Source organism: Pogoniulus pusillus, chromosome 11 (genome assembly GCF_015220805.1).
Source record: "Pogoniulus pusillus isolate bPogPus1 chromosome 11, bPogPus1.pri, whole genome shotgun sequence".
Lineage (NCBI taxonomy): Eukaryota > Metazoa > Chordata > Aves > Piciformes > Lybiidae > Pogoniulus > Pogoniulus pusillus.
In genome coordinates this window covers 14,472,654-14,491,059 of record NC_087274.1, presented here as the reverse complement: position 1 = coordinate 14,491,059, position 18,406 = coordinate 14,472,654, and the positions used below count along the sequence as shown (strand labels likewise).

The following is an 18,406-nucleotide window of genomic DNA, read 5'->3' as shown; positions in this document are numbered from 1 at the left end:
TCTATCTCAAAGCACAACTGAGAAATACAGACTAAACCTAACACCAGGTCCTCCTGTCCCACTGCAGAGCTTGGTTTTGGAACCACTTCCTGGGACATGCCTGGGCAAATACACCAAGAGCTCTGCTTGGGTCCTGAACTCACCATCAGACACCAGTGACAGGGTGGTGATCCACATTGCAGCAGAGCTCTCCTGACAGCCACTGCAAAGGGGCTACAGAAGCAGAGTCACTGCTCTCGGTCACAGGCCCCTTGCCACAGAGAGCAGGTCCTGGAGCACTCTGAGCTCCTGCTGGCTTCTTTCTGAAGCTTTCCCAGCAGGGACCATCAGCAAAACCTCCTCTGATCACCAGGTGATACAGATCAGGAAAGGCCACCCAGAAGCTTCTAGGTGAGGCTGAACAGCTTGGGAGGGAGCAAGGGTGCACCTCTGTGGTACACCTTCACTCCAACCCAGAGCTGGAAATGATAGCAGCTCCACCACATCCCACCCAAGAAAGGTGCTGAGCCACCATCCAGACCCTGCTTTTGGAGGCAGCAATATCAGAAGCATTCACTCAAGTCAAAACAAAACCTTTACCCAGGAGCCTGTGCCACTGGGAAAAGCAAGGCAAGAAGCAACCCAATGATTTAACCAAACAATAGAACCCCCCAAAGCCTGAAGTGTCCCAGTTCTCAGCTCAGTGCTCCTGGAGGACCTCAACCCAGTGTCTTTAGGCTCTTGGGACACCCTTTAGGTCATTGCCACACTTTACTCCCAGCACACACCTAAAGTTCACCTGAAAGAATGAGGTGGGCTCAGTGATGTGGATTTCTTTCTTCTCAGCTGCTGTGTGCAGGGTGATGCCTCAGGTGTGTGCTGGGAGCACACCATGCCCTGGGCCTGGCACCACCACTGGGTCTGAGCTGGACTCCTACCTTACCCATTCTCAACTTCCAGAACGCCGCAGAGAACAGCACCATCACCGCCGAGCCCTCAGCTCCTCTGCTCCACCCAATTTCCTCTTCATCCACTTTTCCACCCTCATGTTAGCTTCACAAACACCACCACCAGCACAAACCTTGATGTTCTGCTGCTCCTACCACAGCCCTGAGACCAAGCCCCGAGGAGAGAGCAGCACTTACCCGGGTTGCTCTTGGCGGTGCGCACTGGGGTGTAGTGGTTTTTGGAAGCTGTCCTGACTGGGGTGTTCTCTTTGGGGGAGGTATCTATGGCCGAGATAGTCTCTCTTTCACAGTGTGCTATTGGGATGGGTCCCTGCTGCCTTAAGATGTCAGCCAGAGCCCTGGGGAGAGAGAGAGAGAGAAAGAAGGACACCAAAAAAGGGTTAAAAAGGGCTTCCGGAATTTTCCCTTCCATGGTCACCAGCAGCAGCTGAATTTCTACCACAAAGAGCTAAAAGCAACAATAACAACAGCAAAAAAGTCTGGCTTAAGAGCTCCTTTACTTTGCATGGGGCTGCTGCACTTATTCCCAGGGCTGCCTGGCTATTGTTGAGCTCTTTGTGTGCTTCACTAATTCACTTCACCCCGGGCAGATCTCCTCTTTCCGTGCCTTGCCTTGCTGTCCCTGGCAGCACAGAGGAGCTGATCCCCAGAGCACTGCCTTCCTCACAGCCCTCACACTCAGCTTCTTCTAAAGGTTACACCAAAATTGCCCTGCCAAAGCCAAACCTCCTCAAGATGGAATCAAATGAGGAGTGTGGTCCCCACAGCCAGAATCAAAGAATCAGAATCCCAAAGTGGTGACGTTGGAGCAAGCTCTGGAGATCATCCAGTACAACCCCCTGCTCCAGCAGGGCACCCACAGCAGCACAATGCCCAGCAGCACAATGCCCAGCTGGCCTTGGAAGTTCTCTGGAGAACAACCTCTCTGGGCAACCTGCTCCCAGGCTGAGAGGAGACCTCATCACCCTCTACAATTCCCTCAGAAGAGGCTGGAGCCAGCTGGAGGTTGGGCTCTTGTCTCATGCAATAAGAGACAGGACAAGAGGAAACAGCCTCAAGTGGTGCCAAGGGAGGTACAGGTTGGATATCAGGAGCAATTCCTTCCCAAAAAGGCTTCTCAGGCATGGCACAGGCTGCCCAGGGAGCTGCTGGAGTCCACATCCCTGCAGGGCTTTCAGAGCTGCCTGGATGTGGGGCTAAGGGCTGTGGTCTGGTGGCAGAGGCTCAGCAGCAGTAGTGGGGATGTGAGCTGTGGGTGAGGAGCAAGACTGGGTGACCACAAAGGTCTCTTCCAAGCTTATCAGCTCTGTGGTGCTATCATGAGCAGATCTGGCTCACCAGCGCATGGGACTAAGCCACTGTGAGTTCAGCCGTGCTGAGGGTGCTCCTCTGCCCTAAGCACACCACACTGTGTCTCCTGAGTGCTCACTCTCTCTTCTCTTTAGTGGACAGAAAAAAGACTGCTCAGCACCATCAGAACAAAACATTACAGGGGGGAGAACACCAAACTTGGATCCACCAGGTCTGTTCTTTGCCAGTTCAATCACACTGCTGTGTGTGCTCCAATTGATTTCCATAAGGCACTGAGGGCTGAGGGGAAGGGCAGAGACATTTAAGTGGGGAAGGCTTTGGGCAGGAGAAGTCTCTTGGGTGGTGCTGTCTGCCTGCCCACAGCAAAAGCTTCAAGCATAATAGAGCCATCACGTCACTGGCAATAGCTGGGTGCTGTGTGTGCAGCCATTTGGCCACCACCAGCCTGACTGCTGGCAACAGCATCCTAATCACCTGCAGCAGGCTGTGAGGCACTCCAGCAGCCCTCCTGTGACGCAAGGGCTCTTATCTCAGGAGCACAAAGCTCCCTGGCTGGATCCTGCTACCTGTGGCAGCGGCTGGAGGAGCTGGAGCTGCTCAAGAGCAGAGTCACATCCGGAGATAACCACTTCTGACAGCTCCTCCTTAACGTCAGCCACGGGACAAGGCTGAGGCTCCTGCCCACGCCAGAGCAGCCCTGCTGACATCAGCGGTTCTGTTCCAGGCCACTGCCAGGAAAAAAACCTCCCGATGGAAGAAAAACCTCCAGGATGCCTTGGATGGCAGAGGAGAGGTCTCATGGAGCTCTGGACTGAGTGCTTTGGGAACAAACAGGATGGGGAGAGAACAGGCACTCTAAAGCAGTGAGACAGCTGGAGTCACCCACAGCCTCACTGGGCAACCTGGTACAGGCTGGGGAGACTCTGGCACAGGTTGCCCAGGGGGGCTGGGGATGCTTCTGCCTGGAGGTGTTCAAGGCCAGGCTGGATGGGGCTGGTGGGAGGTGTCCCTGCCCATGGCAGAGGGTTGGGACTGAATGAACTTGAAAGCCCCTTCCAACCCAACCCATTACAGGATTTTGTGATTCTATTATTTATGAAAGCATGAAAGGAAGCCTAACTGGAAATGCAAAGAGCCAAAAGGGATGAGTGTGAGGAGGAGGGTGGCAAGTTGGGGCATCAGTTTGGGCCCTGATGCTGACAGATGAAAACAACAGACTTTGGAAAGAGAAAAGAGCCTGAAGGCAAACTGGGAGAGGAGCAGTGGCAGGGAGTGACAGAAAACCAGAGCAGAATGGGGAGAAAGAGAGCAGAGGAGTGAAAAATGGAGGAGACAGGAACAAACCCCTACTAAGAGCAGGCAGGTAGAGAAGTCAGCACATCAGAGAGATACAGAATCCCATCATGGGGGGGGTGGGAGGGAGCTCTGGAGGGCATCCAGTCCCACGCCTGCTCCAGCAGGGCATCCACAGCAGCTTGCCCAGCAGCACAATGCCCAGCTGGGCTTGGAAGCTTTCCACACAAGGAGAATCCACAGCCTCTCTGGGCAGCCTGCTCCAGGCCTCCAGCACCCTCATACCAAACAACTTTCTCCTCCTTCTCAGGTGGAAGCTCCTGGGTGCCAGTCTGTGCCTGTGTGGGCACAGGCATCCCTTCTGCTGAGGCAAGGGGAGTGTTGGTGGCAAATCCAAGAGGCTGGGTTGTGGCCCGTGGAAAGTAAGATTGAATCCTACCATGTCAGGCTGGCTTGGGTGGGAAGTGACCTGCAAAGCTCCTCCAGTCCACCCCCTGCAGCCAGCAGGGACACCCTCAATCAGAGCAGGCTGCTTACAGCCCCAGACACCCTGACCTGCACTGGGGCCAGCCATGGGGCAGCTCCCACCTCTCTGCCCAGCCTGGGCCAGGCTCTCCCCACCCTCAGGGACAAACATTTCTCCCTTCTCTCCACTCTCAATCTCCCTCTGTCAGTCCAAACCCTCCCCCCTTGTCCTGTCACCAACAGAACTCCTCCCAATGACCTTCCGAACCCCCCCCCCCCCCCGAGGGTCCCACATCCAAGGTGTTAGCAAATAGAGTTGCATTTTCCAAGGCACTCCAAACCTTGGGGAAGACTGGAAAAAAGATGACTAAATAGAGCTGGCTGAGCACAGTGAAAGGAGATGAGCTAAAAGCCTCCTCAAGGAGACCCGTGGTGGCATCTGTGGCAGAACTCCAAATGGCTTCAGCACAAACCAGGTTTCACTGCAAGACCTTAAAAAAGGAATGAAGTTTGAATCTCCCTTGTGCTCCCTCCCTAACCCCCAAGGCAGGAGACAGTGGCAGAGAGGTGATTCCTGCAGCCATGGAGCCAGCCCAGCTGGAAAGGTCCCCAGGGAGAAGGACTTCAGTCACTGCCATCTGAACAGTCCAGCACTGAGCAGCATTATTCCTGGCTTGGGTTGGCTCCTGTCCCCAGCCTGCTGCCCCTCCAGAAGCTTCAGTCACTGTGCACATTGCTCAGCTCTCCTCTGAGGCTGCTCTCCTGCAGGCCCTCAGCCCCAGGGCTCTCAGCCCTTGCTCCTCACAGAGCAGCTTTGCAGCCTGCCCTAGACTCTCTCCAGCAGCTCCCTGTCCCTCTTGCACTGGGGAGCACACAGCTGGAGCCAGGTCTTCAGATACCAGGAGCAGTAAAGAGCAGCACAGCTCAGACTGCACACCTGGCACAGGCACTTCACACTTCTAACACTAATACACAAACGAAGTAAGTCTCTTACTACTGCTGGCTTGTAGGGAAGGAACTTAGTACCATTCCTAATCTCACACCATAGCTGCTTTGAATGGTTCTACAACAGGTCCAGGGAGAAACAAGCTGCTTTTGCAACTGCAAAGTTAAAACAGATCTCTCCAGCTGAGGTTTCCCCGCATAGCTGTCACCTCAAGGAAAAGGCAGCCAAAGCAGCAAGGGTCAAGATCTTCTCTAAGCCCCGATGAGGCTGCTCAAGCATAGGGGTGGCAGGAGGCGGTCGGTGTCTGCAGGACCCTGTCCCCGGCAGCTCGGAGGGTGCACGCTGGGCACAAGCAGAGAGCACGCTGCCACCTGCCGACTGCTGCCACCGAGCCTCGGAGCAGCGCTGAACCTGGGCACCACAGAGCTGCTGAGCTGGGAGAGAGCTCTGAGCTCACCCAGTCCAGCCCCTCACCCACAGCTCACATCCCCACCGCTGCTGCTGAGCCTCCCCACCAAACCACAGCCCTCAGCACCACACGCAGGCAGCTCTGAAACCCTGCAGGGCTGTGGACTCCAGCAGCTCCCTGGGCAGCCTGTGCCAGGGCCTGAGAACCCTTGCTGGGAAGGAATTGCTCCTAATATCCAACCTGAACCTCCCCTGGCACCACTCGAGGCTGCTTCCTCTTGCTCTGTCACACACCTTTTCTCCCTCCTTCCTTTAGACTCCAGGTCATGTCTCTTGGCTTGGGAGAGTAAAAAGGGGCTCAGTAAAACAGTGCACCCAGCAAAGCAAGCAGGGGTGCTGGGGAGGACTGGAAGCAGTGAGCGTTACTGCACAGCAAAGGCACTACAGAAGTGTGTTCAGCAGAGAGAGAGGTGATCAGCAGATGGAGGGAGCTGATTCTGCCTCTCTGCTCTTCTGAGACCTCGCCTGCAGTGCTGTGTCCAGATACGGGGCCCTAAGCACCAGAGAGACATGGACCTGATGCGGCAGGTCCAGAGAAGGGTCACGAAGATGCTCAGAGGGCTGCAGAACCTCTGCTACGGGGACAGGTTGGAAGAATTTTGGCTATTCGGCCTGGAGAAGAGAAAGTTCCAGGGAGACCTTAGAGCTGCATTTCAGTATCTGGAGGGGACCTGCAGGCAGGCTGGGGAGGGACTGCTCAGAAGGGCCTGTGGGGATAGGACAAGAGGCAATGGTTTGGAATTGGAGCAGGGCAGAGTTAGGTTGGACATCAGGAGGAAGTTGTGCCCAGTGAGGGTGGGGAGAGACTGGCACAGGATGCCCAGGGAGGTGGCTGAGGCCCATCCCTGGAGCTACTCAAGCTCTGTGCAGCCTGCTCTAGCTGGAGATGTCTCTGCTTTGTGCACGGGCTTGGACAAGATGAGCTTTGAGGGTGTCTTCCAACTTGATGCAGTCTGTGAAGCTGGGACTGTAAACACAAGACTCACTCAGGAAATGAAGAAATAGCTGGTCCTGCTGGGCATTTCACAGGCATGGAGCTCTGCAGGGATGATGCCAAGAGCTGGGCTGGTGCAGGGTTTAGGCTGGTACTGGCTATGGCTGTGTGTCTGCTTGCCCCCAGTGGCAGCACTGGGAGATGTGCAGCGCTTTGCCGAGAGCAGGAAGAAGTCTCCTGCACAAGTGTCCTCGTTCTCAGCAAATCCATTCAGGGACCTTGAACTCACAGAAGGGAACTGCACTTGCCCTGAAGAGGCCATCATGCCACCAAAGGAGGCTGGGCAAGAGCTGAAGTGCAGCAGAACACCCCTTGTGCAAGAGTCCCAGCTCACCTGCTGCGCGACGAGGCAGCTGAGAGCTCTGTGCAGCGCAGCATGCAAGGATCTAAGGAAACATTGCCTCTGTGAGCAGGGGCAAAGGCAAGCACAGAAGCATCAAGGTCTCATTTTCCTGATAAGGTTCAGATTCTCTGCTGTGAAAGAGAAGTTTGAAAAGGTGTCTGATCTCCAAAGACAGCCCAGACCAGCTGTCAGTTAAGCATATGAGAGATTGCAAAACTAAAAGACATAGAAGTTCAGAGCTAGGCTGGATTCCCTTCACACCTTATGGTGGAGAGTTACTAACAGAAAAAGTTAATTAGGAAGCAGAAAAATATCAAATAAATGGGAATTGGAGATGCTGGAATGAGTTGGAGAAGGCAGCACAGTTTGTGGGAGCAGCTTCTCATCCTGGGAGAAGTTCAAAACAAAAAGAGAGAGGAGCAGGCAGCAGAAGGCTGGCTCCAGGCAGGCTCTACCCGACCCAGCCTGCTTCTAAACCACACTGCCAGCAAACCTCTGGCAAACCAATACCTACCAAGCTGTGACCACGGCTTCAGGCTCAAGCTGCCCTAGTACCTGCAGCTGAAGTAAACCAAGAAGGACTTCACACAGGTGGGTGCCTGCAGATCCATACCCTGCCCTGGCAGGGCTCACTGGGCATGGTCCATGCACTCATGCCAGCAGGTGACACTCAGGCCTGCTCCCTCCATGGGAGTTACCAACTACACCAAGGCGCAGCACTGCTTTGGAATAGAACTAGTCCAGAAGTAGGGCAGGGATTGTCACCCTGTGCTCAAGCAAGGCCATGCCTCAAATCCTGGGTCCAATTTTGGGCCCCTCACTCCCAAAAGGACATTGAGGGGTTGGAGCAGGTCTAGAGAAGGGCAACAAAGCTGGGGAAGGGTCTGGAGAACAGGGCTGGGGAGGAGCAGCTGAGGGAGCTGGGGGTGTTCAGTGTGGAGAAGAGGAGGCTGAGGGCAGAGCTCACTGCTGTCTGCAGCTCCCTGAGGGGAGGCTGCGGTCAGGTGGGAGTTGGGCTCTGCTGCCTAGGCTCAGGTGAAAGAGAGGAAATGGCCTGGAATTGTGCCATGAGAGGACTGGGTTGGAGAGGAAGAAAAATGTCTTTGCTACAAGTGTGGCCATGGATTGGCAGAGGCTGCCCAGGGAGGTGGTGGAGTCCCCATGTCTGGAGGTGTTCCAGCAAGGTATGGCCATGGCACCTGGGGCCATGGTTTAGTGGCCATGGAGGTGCTGGGCTGACAGTCAGACTGGATGATCTCAGAGGGGCTTTCCAACCCAAACAGTTCTGTGGTTCTGTGATTCTAGTCATGAGTAGCTTCTCTGAGGCCATGAGATTGTGCTTTTCTCCTGGAGCACACTTGTGGACCCATGTCCTGTGCCTCCGAGAGAGACAAGGCACTTCAGGGAAGAGGCTCAGAGACCATCAGGAGAACACAAGACAAAGCAGCACAAAGTGCAGATGAAAGGTGTGTGAACGACGAGTAACGAGGCAGGAGGAGCAAGAAAAAACAAACCGGAGGGGAAAGAAAGCAAGCAGCAGCAGCGCTCAGGGAAGAACATCTCTCACTCCTGTGGCCAGCTGTGTATTGGTAGCAGCCTCTGCCTGACCTGGGCAGGTCTGAAGCCTGATCGTTTGGCACAAGCCAGACTTAGAGACTGGGAGAACAGGCCTGGTTAGGAGTGGCTGAGGGAAATGGGGTTGTTCAGCCTGCAGAAGAGGAAGCTGAGAGGAGACCTTCTGGGTCTCTACAACTTTCTGAAAGGAGGCTGGAGCCAGGCAGGGGCTGGTCTCCACTCCCAGGTAACAAGGGATAGGACAAGAGGAAGTGGCCTCAGGTTGCCCTAGGGGAGGTTTAGGTTGGATGTTAGAAGAAACTTCTTCAGTGAAGGAGTTCTCCAAGACTGGAACAGGGTCCCCAAAGCATTGGTTGAATTTTCATCCCTGGGAAGTGCTTAAAGAGGCAGAGATGTGGTGCTCAGGGACATGGTTTAGCAGCAGACTTGGCAGCGTTAGAGAACAGTTGAACCTGATAATCTTAAATGGTCTTTTCCAACCAAAACAACTCCAGGATTCTATAAGCAATGCACACCAGCAGAGAGCAGAGCTGAAGGAGCCAGCTGAGATCCCAGCTTGAGAAACTAAGTCTGGAGATGGGCAGTTTTCGTAAGCTCCACGTTAGAGACGAGGACTGAAAGCCTCCAGTGACCCCTCTAGCAACCACACAGTCCTGCAGTCTGCAGGAGGAGAAGCCCTTCTGTGTTTTGAGTTGGCTTCATGCAAAATGGAGCACACAGCCTTCCCAGATCTGTGGACAAACAGATCCACTGCCCCTGATCCCTGCTGAAAATCAGAGCTGCAGAGCGAAACCAGCAAGACACGGATCAGCTCAACCGTGGTCTCTACACGGGAGAAGGACACTCAGCTGTAAAAGCAGCCACTGTTGCTATCCACAGAGCAGAGGATGCAAAGAGAGGAGCAGCACAAATATCTGTCCTCTCTGTAGCAATGGCAATGCCCTTGGAGTTGGGGGAGCACTCTGAGCAGAAGGGGCTTATTTCCCCCTTTCCCTGCCCAATGCCCAGATGCTCCTCAGCCACGCTCCACAGAAGGACAGACAGAATATGGCCTTGCAGCAGGCTGCAGAGCTTATGTGCTGGGCAAAATCCCAGCACTGCTTCTAGAGAACAGCTGGCCTTAACCACTGCCCCAGGGCCATCACCACCACTGTCCTCCTCTGGCCTGCAAGTACAGGCTTCAGCTGCCCATGCAGCAAGCAACCAGCAACATCTCCAACCCTGCCCAGTGCCCACTTTGTGCATCCCCAGCTCAGCGGAGTGCACTGGTTCCTGCTGCCGAGGGCTAAACAGGGGTCACGGAGTGATACTACTAGCAGTGAATTATTTATGTGCTGGAGCATGGGGATTTAGGGTCATGGCCACGGGAAGAGAATATTCTGGGTCACCCCTCCTTGCTAGAGAAAAACATAACCCAGCTTTGCAAACCAACAGCTGATCCGTCTGCTTGCTGCCAGAGACTCCTTAACTCATTCCTGTGCTGGAAGCACAGAAAATACTCTGCCCACTTCAGACATGCTTGAGCATAAAAAATCCTCTGATAACCTGATGAGAGCAAACCACCCCCTAAATGCAGTCAGAGAGCAACAGCGGACAGAACACTGATGGGGACAGCCCCCAGCAATCAGCCCTAGTTCCTACCTGCAGCCCAGCATGTGTTAGTTCTGGCTGCCAACTCCACAGCCAGAACCAGACAAGAGGTAGTCAGAGAACCAGAGAATCACACAATCACTGAGTATCTTTGGTCAGAAGAGACCTGCAGGATCGTCCAGTCCAACCCTTGACCCAGCACTGCAGGCTCAGCACCAAACCATGTCCCTAAGCACAGCTCCACAGGCTGCTGGCACACCCCCTGGGATGGTGACTCCAGCACTGCCCTGGGCAGCCTGTGCCAGTGTCTAAGAACCTTTTCAGTGAAAAAAAAAATATTTCTTAATAGCCATTTCCTAACATAATTTTGGTTGGAAGTCACCTTTAAGATCATCAAGTCCAACCATTAACCCAGCACTGCTGGGTCACCACTAAACCACATCCCTCAACATCTCTGCTCAGGCTGAAAGATTCCATAATCACACCAAAACTCAGCTCAGCTGAGAGCATTCCAAGTCTTTCCATAAAACACGAATACTCTAGGTGCTGGTTTTTGAAGCACTTCCACTTACTGCTCTTAGAAATGAACTTCAGTGTCAGCTGCTGTCACTCCTCAGCCCAGAATCTCAGCAGAGCCTCTGCTTTAAAGGTCCATGGCAGAGCCTGCAAACGAGCCTGGGTTTTCAGCTGGGAAGCACTGGCGTATCTCGGTGCACAGCCAGCCCTTCATTTCACAGGAGAGTGACAGCTCTCTGGTGAATTTGTAAACCCTCCCCTCCGTCAAAAGACATCAAATGAGCCCTGCCTCCATCAAAATGCTCTTTCTAACCCAGTTAATAAGGATTTGATCTACAAGCTGGAGGAGAACTTCGCAGAGAAATCAGATCCCCGCAGGGCCATTGGCGAGGGGATAAAATGCAAAGTCTCATCTTGCTCCTGGAGAAGCCTTTGACACACCTGCCTGGGCTGCTGCTCATCACAGACCGTTTCTAACACACTGGCCTAACTTCTCTTTGTTCTGCTGTTCTCCTCCACACCACAGAGGGTTTGGTGGGCTGCAGGCTGAGGTGCAGCACACTTCTCATCACTACGGTGAACGATCCTGGGTGTTAACTCCAGGTGACACAAGCTCAGACAGAGAGAAGCAGCCAACTCCAGGCTGGCTTCCTCCTGTGCTGCTTCTGGGCAGCAGCTTTCAGAGACCAAGACAAACCACCCCACTCCTCAGATTTACATCCTACTTAGCATGCTGATGGCATCTTCCCTCAGCACAGTGCAGACCCCGTCTAGCTGGAGGCTGTGCAGCCTGGAGAAAAGAAAGCTCCAGGGAGACCTTAGAGCTGCATTTCAGTATCTGAAGGGGGCTACAGGCAGGCTGGAGAGGGACTGCTCAGAAGGGCCTCTGGGGATAGGACGAGAGGCAATGGTTTGGAATTGGAGCAGGGCAGAGTTAGGTTGGACATCAGGAGGAAGTTGTGCCCAGTGAGGGTGGGGAGAGACTGGCACAGGCTGCCCAGGGAGGTGATTGAGACCCCATCCCTGGAGACATTCAAGGTTAGCCTTGCTGTGTCCCTGTGCAGCCTGCTCTAGCTGGAGCTGTCCCTGATGCCTGCAGGGGTATTGTCCAAGATGCCCTTTGATGGTGTCTTCCAACCTGATGCTGTGACTGTGAATCTTTGAGATGTGCCTCACAATATTTAAAGGCTGCTGCAGTGTTGATCAAGTTCAGGTAACACAGCTCTGAAAGGTATAATCTTTTACCAGCTACCATATTATAGAAGTCAATCAACTCCTGCAAATGCTCTGCAAGTCAAGCTTCCCAAGCACTCAATCTGCCATTCATACCTCTGCACGCAGGTGAATCATTTCACCAGAACTCATCTAAATAAAGAAAAGTGAGCATCAAAGAAATGAAAACACCAGGAATAATCCAGACACGTCTGGCAACACTCTGTCTGATTTCAAAGGAGTCAACCTTGTAGCATGCTGGAGCTAGAAGTGAAACCCACCCAGGAGCACGGTGGCTGTCAAGGCTGTCCTCACAAGTAGCGAGGGATAGGACAAAAGGAAATAGCCTCAGGTCATACCAGGGGAGGTTTAGGTTGGACTTGCAGAACATTTTTTTCCCCAAAAGGTTTGTCAAGCCTTGGAACAGGCTGCTGAAGACAGTGGTGGAGGCCCCATCCCTGGAGGGGTTTCTGGGCTGAGAGATGTGGTGCTGAGGGATGTAGTTTAGTGGTGGACTTGGCAGTGTTGGGCTAATGGTTGGACTGGATGATCTGGAAGGTCCTTTCCAGTCAAAACAATTTTATGATTCTACCATAGGGAGATCCCAGTCAAATTATTAAATTTAGTGTGAAGATCAGGTCCAAAGCTGCCTTAAAACCAAAAGAGCAGATGGGGAACCAGCCCTTACTCAAGACAGTATTTACAAGAGGCCAGCCCTCATCAAAGCCTTCCAAGAACCTATTTTCTGACTAAGCTGCTCTCAGGACCCTTTACTACACCGACTCAAGTGACCCAAAGGCATCACAACATTCTGAACACCCCAAAGCTGTTTCTTTGCCAAGGCAGAGACCAGGGGCAGGTGGGTTTGTGGTGGAGTACATGGAGCAGACCCTTGGGAAGTGGAAACCAGCATCACTCCCAGTCCTGATGGCAGCCACAGTGATTCCTAGCAGCCACATCCTCCCCAACAAATAGAAACTGCGTCACTCAGCTCTCTTTCTCCATAAAAAGCTCCAGTTTCTGTCCTCACACTCTGGTGACTGCCACTGAAGTCCAGCCCTAAAAATGTGGTCAATGGTTTCAATTGTTTTGATTAAAATTCTTTCATTAAAGTCGTTTTTCTGAGGCTTTATCTGCTGGAGATAAAGGTTTTGTTTTTTTCTTACTCATGCTCCCAACTGTTCTTCTAAAGGAGCTCCTCAAACACTTTTTATGCTCAAACATCAGAACTGCTTGGATCAGTAGCACAAAAGTAAGCAAATATCGTTTGGAGGGAGCTTTGCACCCCAAAATAAACATAAGCTCAGGGAGCAAAAGCACTTGAACAACAGGAGAGCCATAATGGATGGAAGTCTGAGCTTGTGCTTTCAGACAGGATTTTCTCTGGCACCTCAAGAGTGTCCTCTCTGATTACAGCAACGTGGAAAAGGAACCAAATTACTTCCCTAGTAGCCAGCCAGGAAGGACAGGCTATGAGCTCGAGTTAGCTGGGTTTAGAGGAGAGAAGAATGAAAAAGCAAAGAAAAAGAACACTGCCTGTCACCACTGCCCCCACAACACCCTCCATGAGCAGCTGGCACAGGGAGGGAGGCTACAGGGAAATTTTTCACTTCTCAAACTCCTGCCTGGGCCATGAGCGCAGGACCTGGGGGTCCAGAGAAATTCTGCTGCTCCTCGAGTCAATGTGGGTGCGGAGCACAGGAAAGGCAGGATGGAGGAGGCAGCTCAGCGCTGTCTGCAGAGATGGTGCTGAACCGGAGGAAGTTGGACCACTGCTGCCTCAAGGATGCTCCCATCCTTGGTTGAGCGGGGCACCAGGAAGGGATGTGGGAGAGGGTCAGGAAAGATGGTCCAAGGGGGGGGTTGTTCATGGACAGACCATGCAAAGGAGGAAATCTCGAGTAGGTAGAAAGGGAAAATCCTTTGGAGGTGGTACAAAGAGAGAATTCTTGGACAGTTCTCACAAAGGAGAACACCCTTGGACGAGTGGTTCAAGGGAAGACCTTCCAAAGTGACAGGGCAAGATTAGAATATAAGGGCAGCCCTTAGCCACTGACTGCAAAGGGGAAAGCCTTGGAAGGGTAGTGCAAGGCAGAAACTCACGGTCAGACAGTGCAAACAATCAGGACTTGGATAGGTAGTTCGGGGCGGGGGAGCTCCCTGGAGACGTTCAGAGGGGGAACTCTTGAACAGCAGTGGAAACTGGGAACCCTTGGACAGTGGTGGAAATGGGGACCCTTGGACATTAGTAGAAACAGGGAACCCTGGAAGAGGGTGCAAAAGGAGAACCCTTGGACAGCCAGCTCAAAGGTGGAATTCTTGCATCGGGGAAACCCTTTGGCAGGCTGCACAAACGGGAAGCCCTTGGACCGGTGGTGAAAGGAGGACCCCTTGGGTAGGTAGCACAATAGAGAAAGCCTCAGGCAGCAGGAGAGGGGAAGAAACACCTGGAGAGGCAGTGCAGAGGAGGAAGCTCTGGCGAGCAGGGCGTCCCTGGGCAGGAGGGGAGCTGGAAGCAAGGGGAGCAGCGCACCTGTGTATGTTCATCTCCCGGGGCGGGCGCCGCGCCTTGTCGTAGGCCACCTTGGCGAAGACGCCGGCAATGAGCACGAAGGCGATGGCCCCGCACGAGATGTAGACGGTGGCGTTGGTGCTGTCCTTGTCCGGGTCGTACTTGTTGGCGTCCCCGTCGGCTCCGTTGCTGCCGTCGGCGGGCAGGGAGCCGCTGGCCGTGGTGGGGTGAGCCCACTCGGGGCTCTTGTAGTTGCGGCAGAGGCTCTGGTTGAGCTTCTCGGCGCGCTTGTTGCAGCAGAAGCGGTAGAAGCAGGTGCCGCAGCAGTAGCGGAAGCCTGTCAGGCTGTTGTTGCACTCGAACTCCTTGTCCCACTGCCCGCTCACGTCGTAGTACCCCCAGCACGTCTCATGGGCCGGGGCCGAGCCGCCTCCGCCACCCCCACCGCCGCCGGGGGGGCTCCTGCCGCCTCCCGCTGCCTTCCCTCGCCCGGGCAGCGCCGTGGGGGCGATCGCCCCCGGCCCCGCCAGCGTTTGGTTCAGCAGCTCCTTGACCGGTTTCGGGGTCCGCCGCGGAGCCGCCGCCGCCCCCTGGGTCCGGTTGCCCTTGGCGCGGGGGGGCCCGGCCGCCTGCGCGGCCAGCAGCAGGGCCAGCAGCTGCAGGGCCAGCAGGAGCAGCAGCGGCAGCAGCAGGTGCCGCGGCCCCATGGCGGGGCGAGGCGGGGGCCGGCGGGCGCGGTGCGGGGCTCGGGCTGCGGTGCGGGGCTCAGCGCCCGCGGCTCTGCCCCATCGAGGGGCTGTGGGGATATCGTGGCCGGGGGGGTCGTCCCGCTGCTGCCGCTCGGCTCTTCAGCGGCGGCTGCCCGGCGCCGGCTGCTTCATGCCGGGGCGCAGCTGAGCCCGGCGGAGCGGGGCTGGGAGCGGCGGGGTCCGGAGCCGGCCGGTGCTCGTCCGGCGAGGGGCTGCGAGAGACGGGGAAAGAAGGGTCAGAGCGTCGCCGCTTCCCCCGCCTCCCCGCGCCCCGGGCACCCCCGACCCGCCCCCGTCCACGGCCTTACCATGCCGGAGCGGGACTGCAGCGGGGCCGCGGGGCCGGGCTGCCCGCGCTCCGAGCCCAGGCGGGGGCGGAGCGGCGCGGAGCCAGGCGCGGAGCAGGGGCGGGCGCGGAGCCGAGCCGAGCCGCGCCGGGCGCTCTGGATTAGGCCCGCCCACCGCTGCCGGGCCCGCTCCTGACATCACTCCCGGGCCGCCGCCGTCACCCTACGCGGGGTCTGCTTCGCGAACGCGCCGGACCGGAGACCCCCGGGCTCTCCCCGCGACCCACGCGGGGCAGCGCGCACCGGCCCCGGCCTCGACCCCGGCTCCGCCTGCCCGGAAAGGATCGGGATGAGAGTTGCGGTGCCATCAGGAAGGGACCCTGTTACGGGGTGCAGGTCTATAGAGGATGTGCAGGTCCATGGCGGGTGCAGGGCTCTGGGAGTGTGTAGGGCTGTGAGGGGGTCGCGGTTCTAGAGGGGTGCGCAGGGCTACGGAGCGGTGCAGGGATATAGGCATTACAGCGTTATGGGCATGTCCGGAGCAGGGCTGCAGGGGATGCAAGGCTGTAGGGGTTACACGAGGTGTGGTCCCCATCAGAGCAAGCACCATGTGGCGCAGGAGACTGTGGTCCTTACAGAGGTGGGCAGGGTGCGGTGCTTATAGATGAGGCGGGTGTGGCCCCGTGCTCATTCCTGGGGAAGTGTCCTTACAGGGGTGGGTACAGGGAACGTGGTCCCACTGGCTCAGTGGTCTGGACAGTCCCTACAGGTGTGCACGGCACAGCAGTGCCTGCAGGGCTGTGATGCTGTAAGTTTGCAGTCTGTGGTGCCCTGGGGATGGTTCCTGTAAGTGTGCACGAGGTTATGGACTGGTGTGTGCAGGGAACGTGGTGCCTGTGGATGTCTGAGGGCCACACAGACCCTGCCTGAGTGACAGGGACCTTCTGGGCACAGACAGTAGCAGATGTTCTGCATCACAGTGTGTGCAAGGGGTGTGATCCTCACGAGCATGTGTGAGCAGGCCCCATAAATGTGCACGAGCTGTTTAGGTTGGTGACCCTGGTGACACAAGCAGGGGCTACTGGAACCTGAGTGTCCAGGCAGGTCTGCCCAGGCAGTTCAGAGGCAGAGCTTCCTCCTCTCTTCAGGAGGTTCCTATTCCTGCAGACACAAAAGGTTTCACTGCTGTGAGCCCCCACGTTAGATTTTCCTCGAAGCCCTGGTGCTTCACTCGTGTCCCCTTGCAAACCAGACTCCAGCCTTTCCAAACATTTCCTGGAGACACAGAAGGTGTTGCCAGTGGTAAGGACACACAGAGGACAGACGAATCACAGCAGAGGAGCACATGGAACAGAAACTGAAGTGATGCCCTGTAGCTGTAGGCAAGCAGGTTCCACGAAAGTGGGGAGGCTGGTGGAGGGGGAAGAGAGCAGTGGGGAGAAGGAGAATCCAGCCCTGAAAAACCCTCCCCTGAGCCTCACAGCCTGACAACCATCTCCACAGCTTGTGGCTAGAGGTATCTTATAGCTCCCTCGAGAGATCTCGTGGAGTGTGGGGCTGGCAAGGAAAGCTTTAGCTCTGCCATCTAAAGCTGCTGTGATGCTGGAGGACACCTGTGGATATCAGAAAACCACTTCTTTCCTCAAGAAGCCTCACTCTGCGGTGTTCCTAGGAGTACTGAGTCTAAGGGATGTGTTCAAGTCTCATGATAAATCAACACCATGAGGGCTCCAGGCCTCAGCAGTACCTGAACCCAGACTCCAAAGTGAGTCAGGAAGAAGCCTAAGAGCAATGTGGGCACCCAGGTGGGAGTCTGAGCTGGTTTAATGCACACAGCCTTCTAAACCTTAAACACTAGAAGCTCAGCTCATCTACCTGCCTTTGGGAGTTATGCTGCCACTAAGGGTGTCCTCCAGAACATTGCACCAAAGGTAGTAAAGTAGGTTTGGATGATACTGGGAGACCATCTCCAGATGTGGAATGTCCAGCTCCCTGGCATGGCTTCATCAAAATCACTGCAGTGAGCGTCTTCATCCTTGAGCTGCCTTGACATTCTACCTGCTTCTCCAGGGGAGGTGCTTTGTAAAGTGTAGGAGGCACCAGAACGTAGTAATCTGCTTCTTGCCCTTAGCTGGTTCTTCCCTGCACACTTCTAAAGGTGCTGAGGTCCTGCCTTGGAGAGGGAGTTCTCACTCTAGAGAAAGCCCAGCACCCTCTCCCCCATGGGGAAGCTCACCTGCTGAAGGCGACCCTCAGGGACCAGATCTGTAACTCCTGAGGCATAAGCTCTTGGCACTCATCTCTGCTTGCATCGAAAGGGCACAGAGGACGTCTGGACGAGCAATGTCTCCCTGTGGTACATCACTAAGTGTTAACTGTTCTACCCCATGGGGCATCTGGGGCGTGAGGCTTGGCTTTCCTCAGTGTGTCTGCAGAGCCCCCAGCACTGCCTCAGACATGCACTCCAGGTGCTCCTGTGATACCGCTGAGCAAGGAATGGTGAAACACCCAGATGGCACCCTCCTCCTGCTCCATCAATCAGCACCAATAAGGAAGCTAAAGAAGGACGAAGTCTTCATGGAATTCCCTGTGCAAATCCCACCAGCACAGCTTGCCCAAGGCCTCATCCTGCCTGGCCTTCAACACCCCCAGGCAGAGGGCAGCCACAGGCTCCCTGGGCAACCTGTGCCAGTCTGTTCCCACCCTCATTCTTAAGAATCATTTCCTCACCTCCACTCTCAGTCTGCCCTTTCCCAGCTCCAAGCCACTGTCCCTCATCCTGGCACTCCCAGCCCTTGTCCAGTGTCCCTCCCCAGCTCTCCTGAAGCCCCTTCAGATGCTGGAAGGCTGCTGAGTTGTCTCTGAAGCATTTTCTCCTTGCTGAACCACCCCAACTCTCACATCCCATAACAGGAATGGAAGACCTAAAGCAAATGTGGGAAGAAGAAAACAGTCAGTGAGGAGCAGGGTCAGACCTCTGGGACTTCTCTGAGGCCTGCAGCTTTGTGGCTGGCTGCAAAAGGAAAGGACAAGAGCCAAGACCCTTATGGAGGAGAATCACTGTACCTCACATCAACCATACCCAGGAGAGACCACTGATGACAGCTTTACTCTTGATCTTCATCTCCACCTGGAAGTAAAGGTAAAGCTCCAGCACTTTCTGTTTCCACAGAGTCACAGAATAGTATGGGCCAGAAA

The 18,406-nt window shown here is 55.2% G+C and overlaps 1 protein-coding gene across 3 annotated transcripts in view; it reads right to left on the bottom strand.

Moving 5' to 3' along the window:
• The window catches only part of SHISA6 (shisa family member 6), a 233,431-nt gene extending 218,139 nt beyond the window's left edge, over positions 1-15,292 (bottom strand). For all 3 annotated transcript variants that reach the window (XR_010303995.1, XM_064151161.1, XM_064151162.1), the window contains exons 1-3: positions 15,230-15,292; positions 14,194-15,133; positions 1,125-1,285 (exon numbers count right to left, since the gene is read on the bottom strand). Coding sequence is in view for 2 of the 3 variants with exons in the window: in XM_064151161.1 (XP_064007231.1) it covers positions 1,125-1,285; positions 14,194-14,879 (847 nt within the window). In the remaining variant the exon portion in view is untranslated. The remainder of the gene's footprint in view (positions 1-1,124; positions 1,286-14,193; positions 15,134-15,229) is intronic.
• Between the last annotated feature and the right edge of the window lie 3,114 nt (positions 15,293-18,406).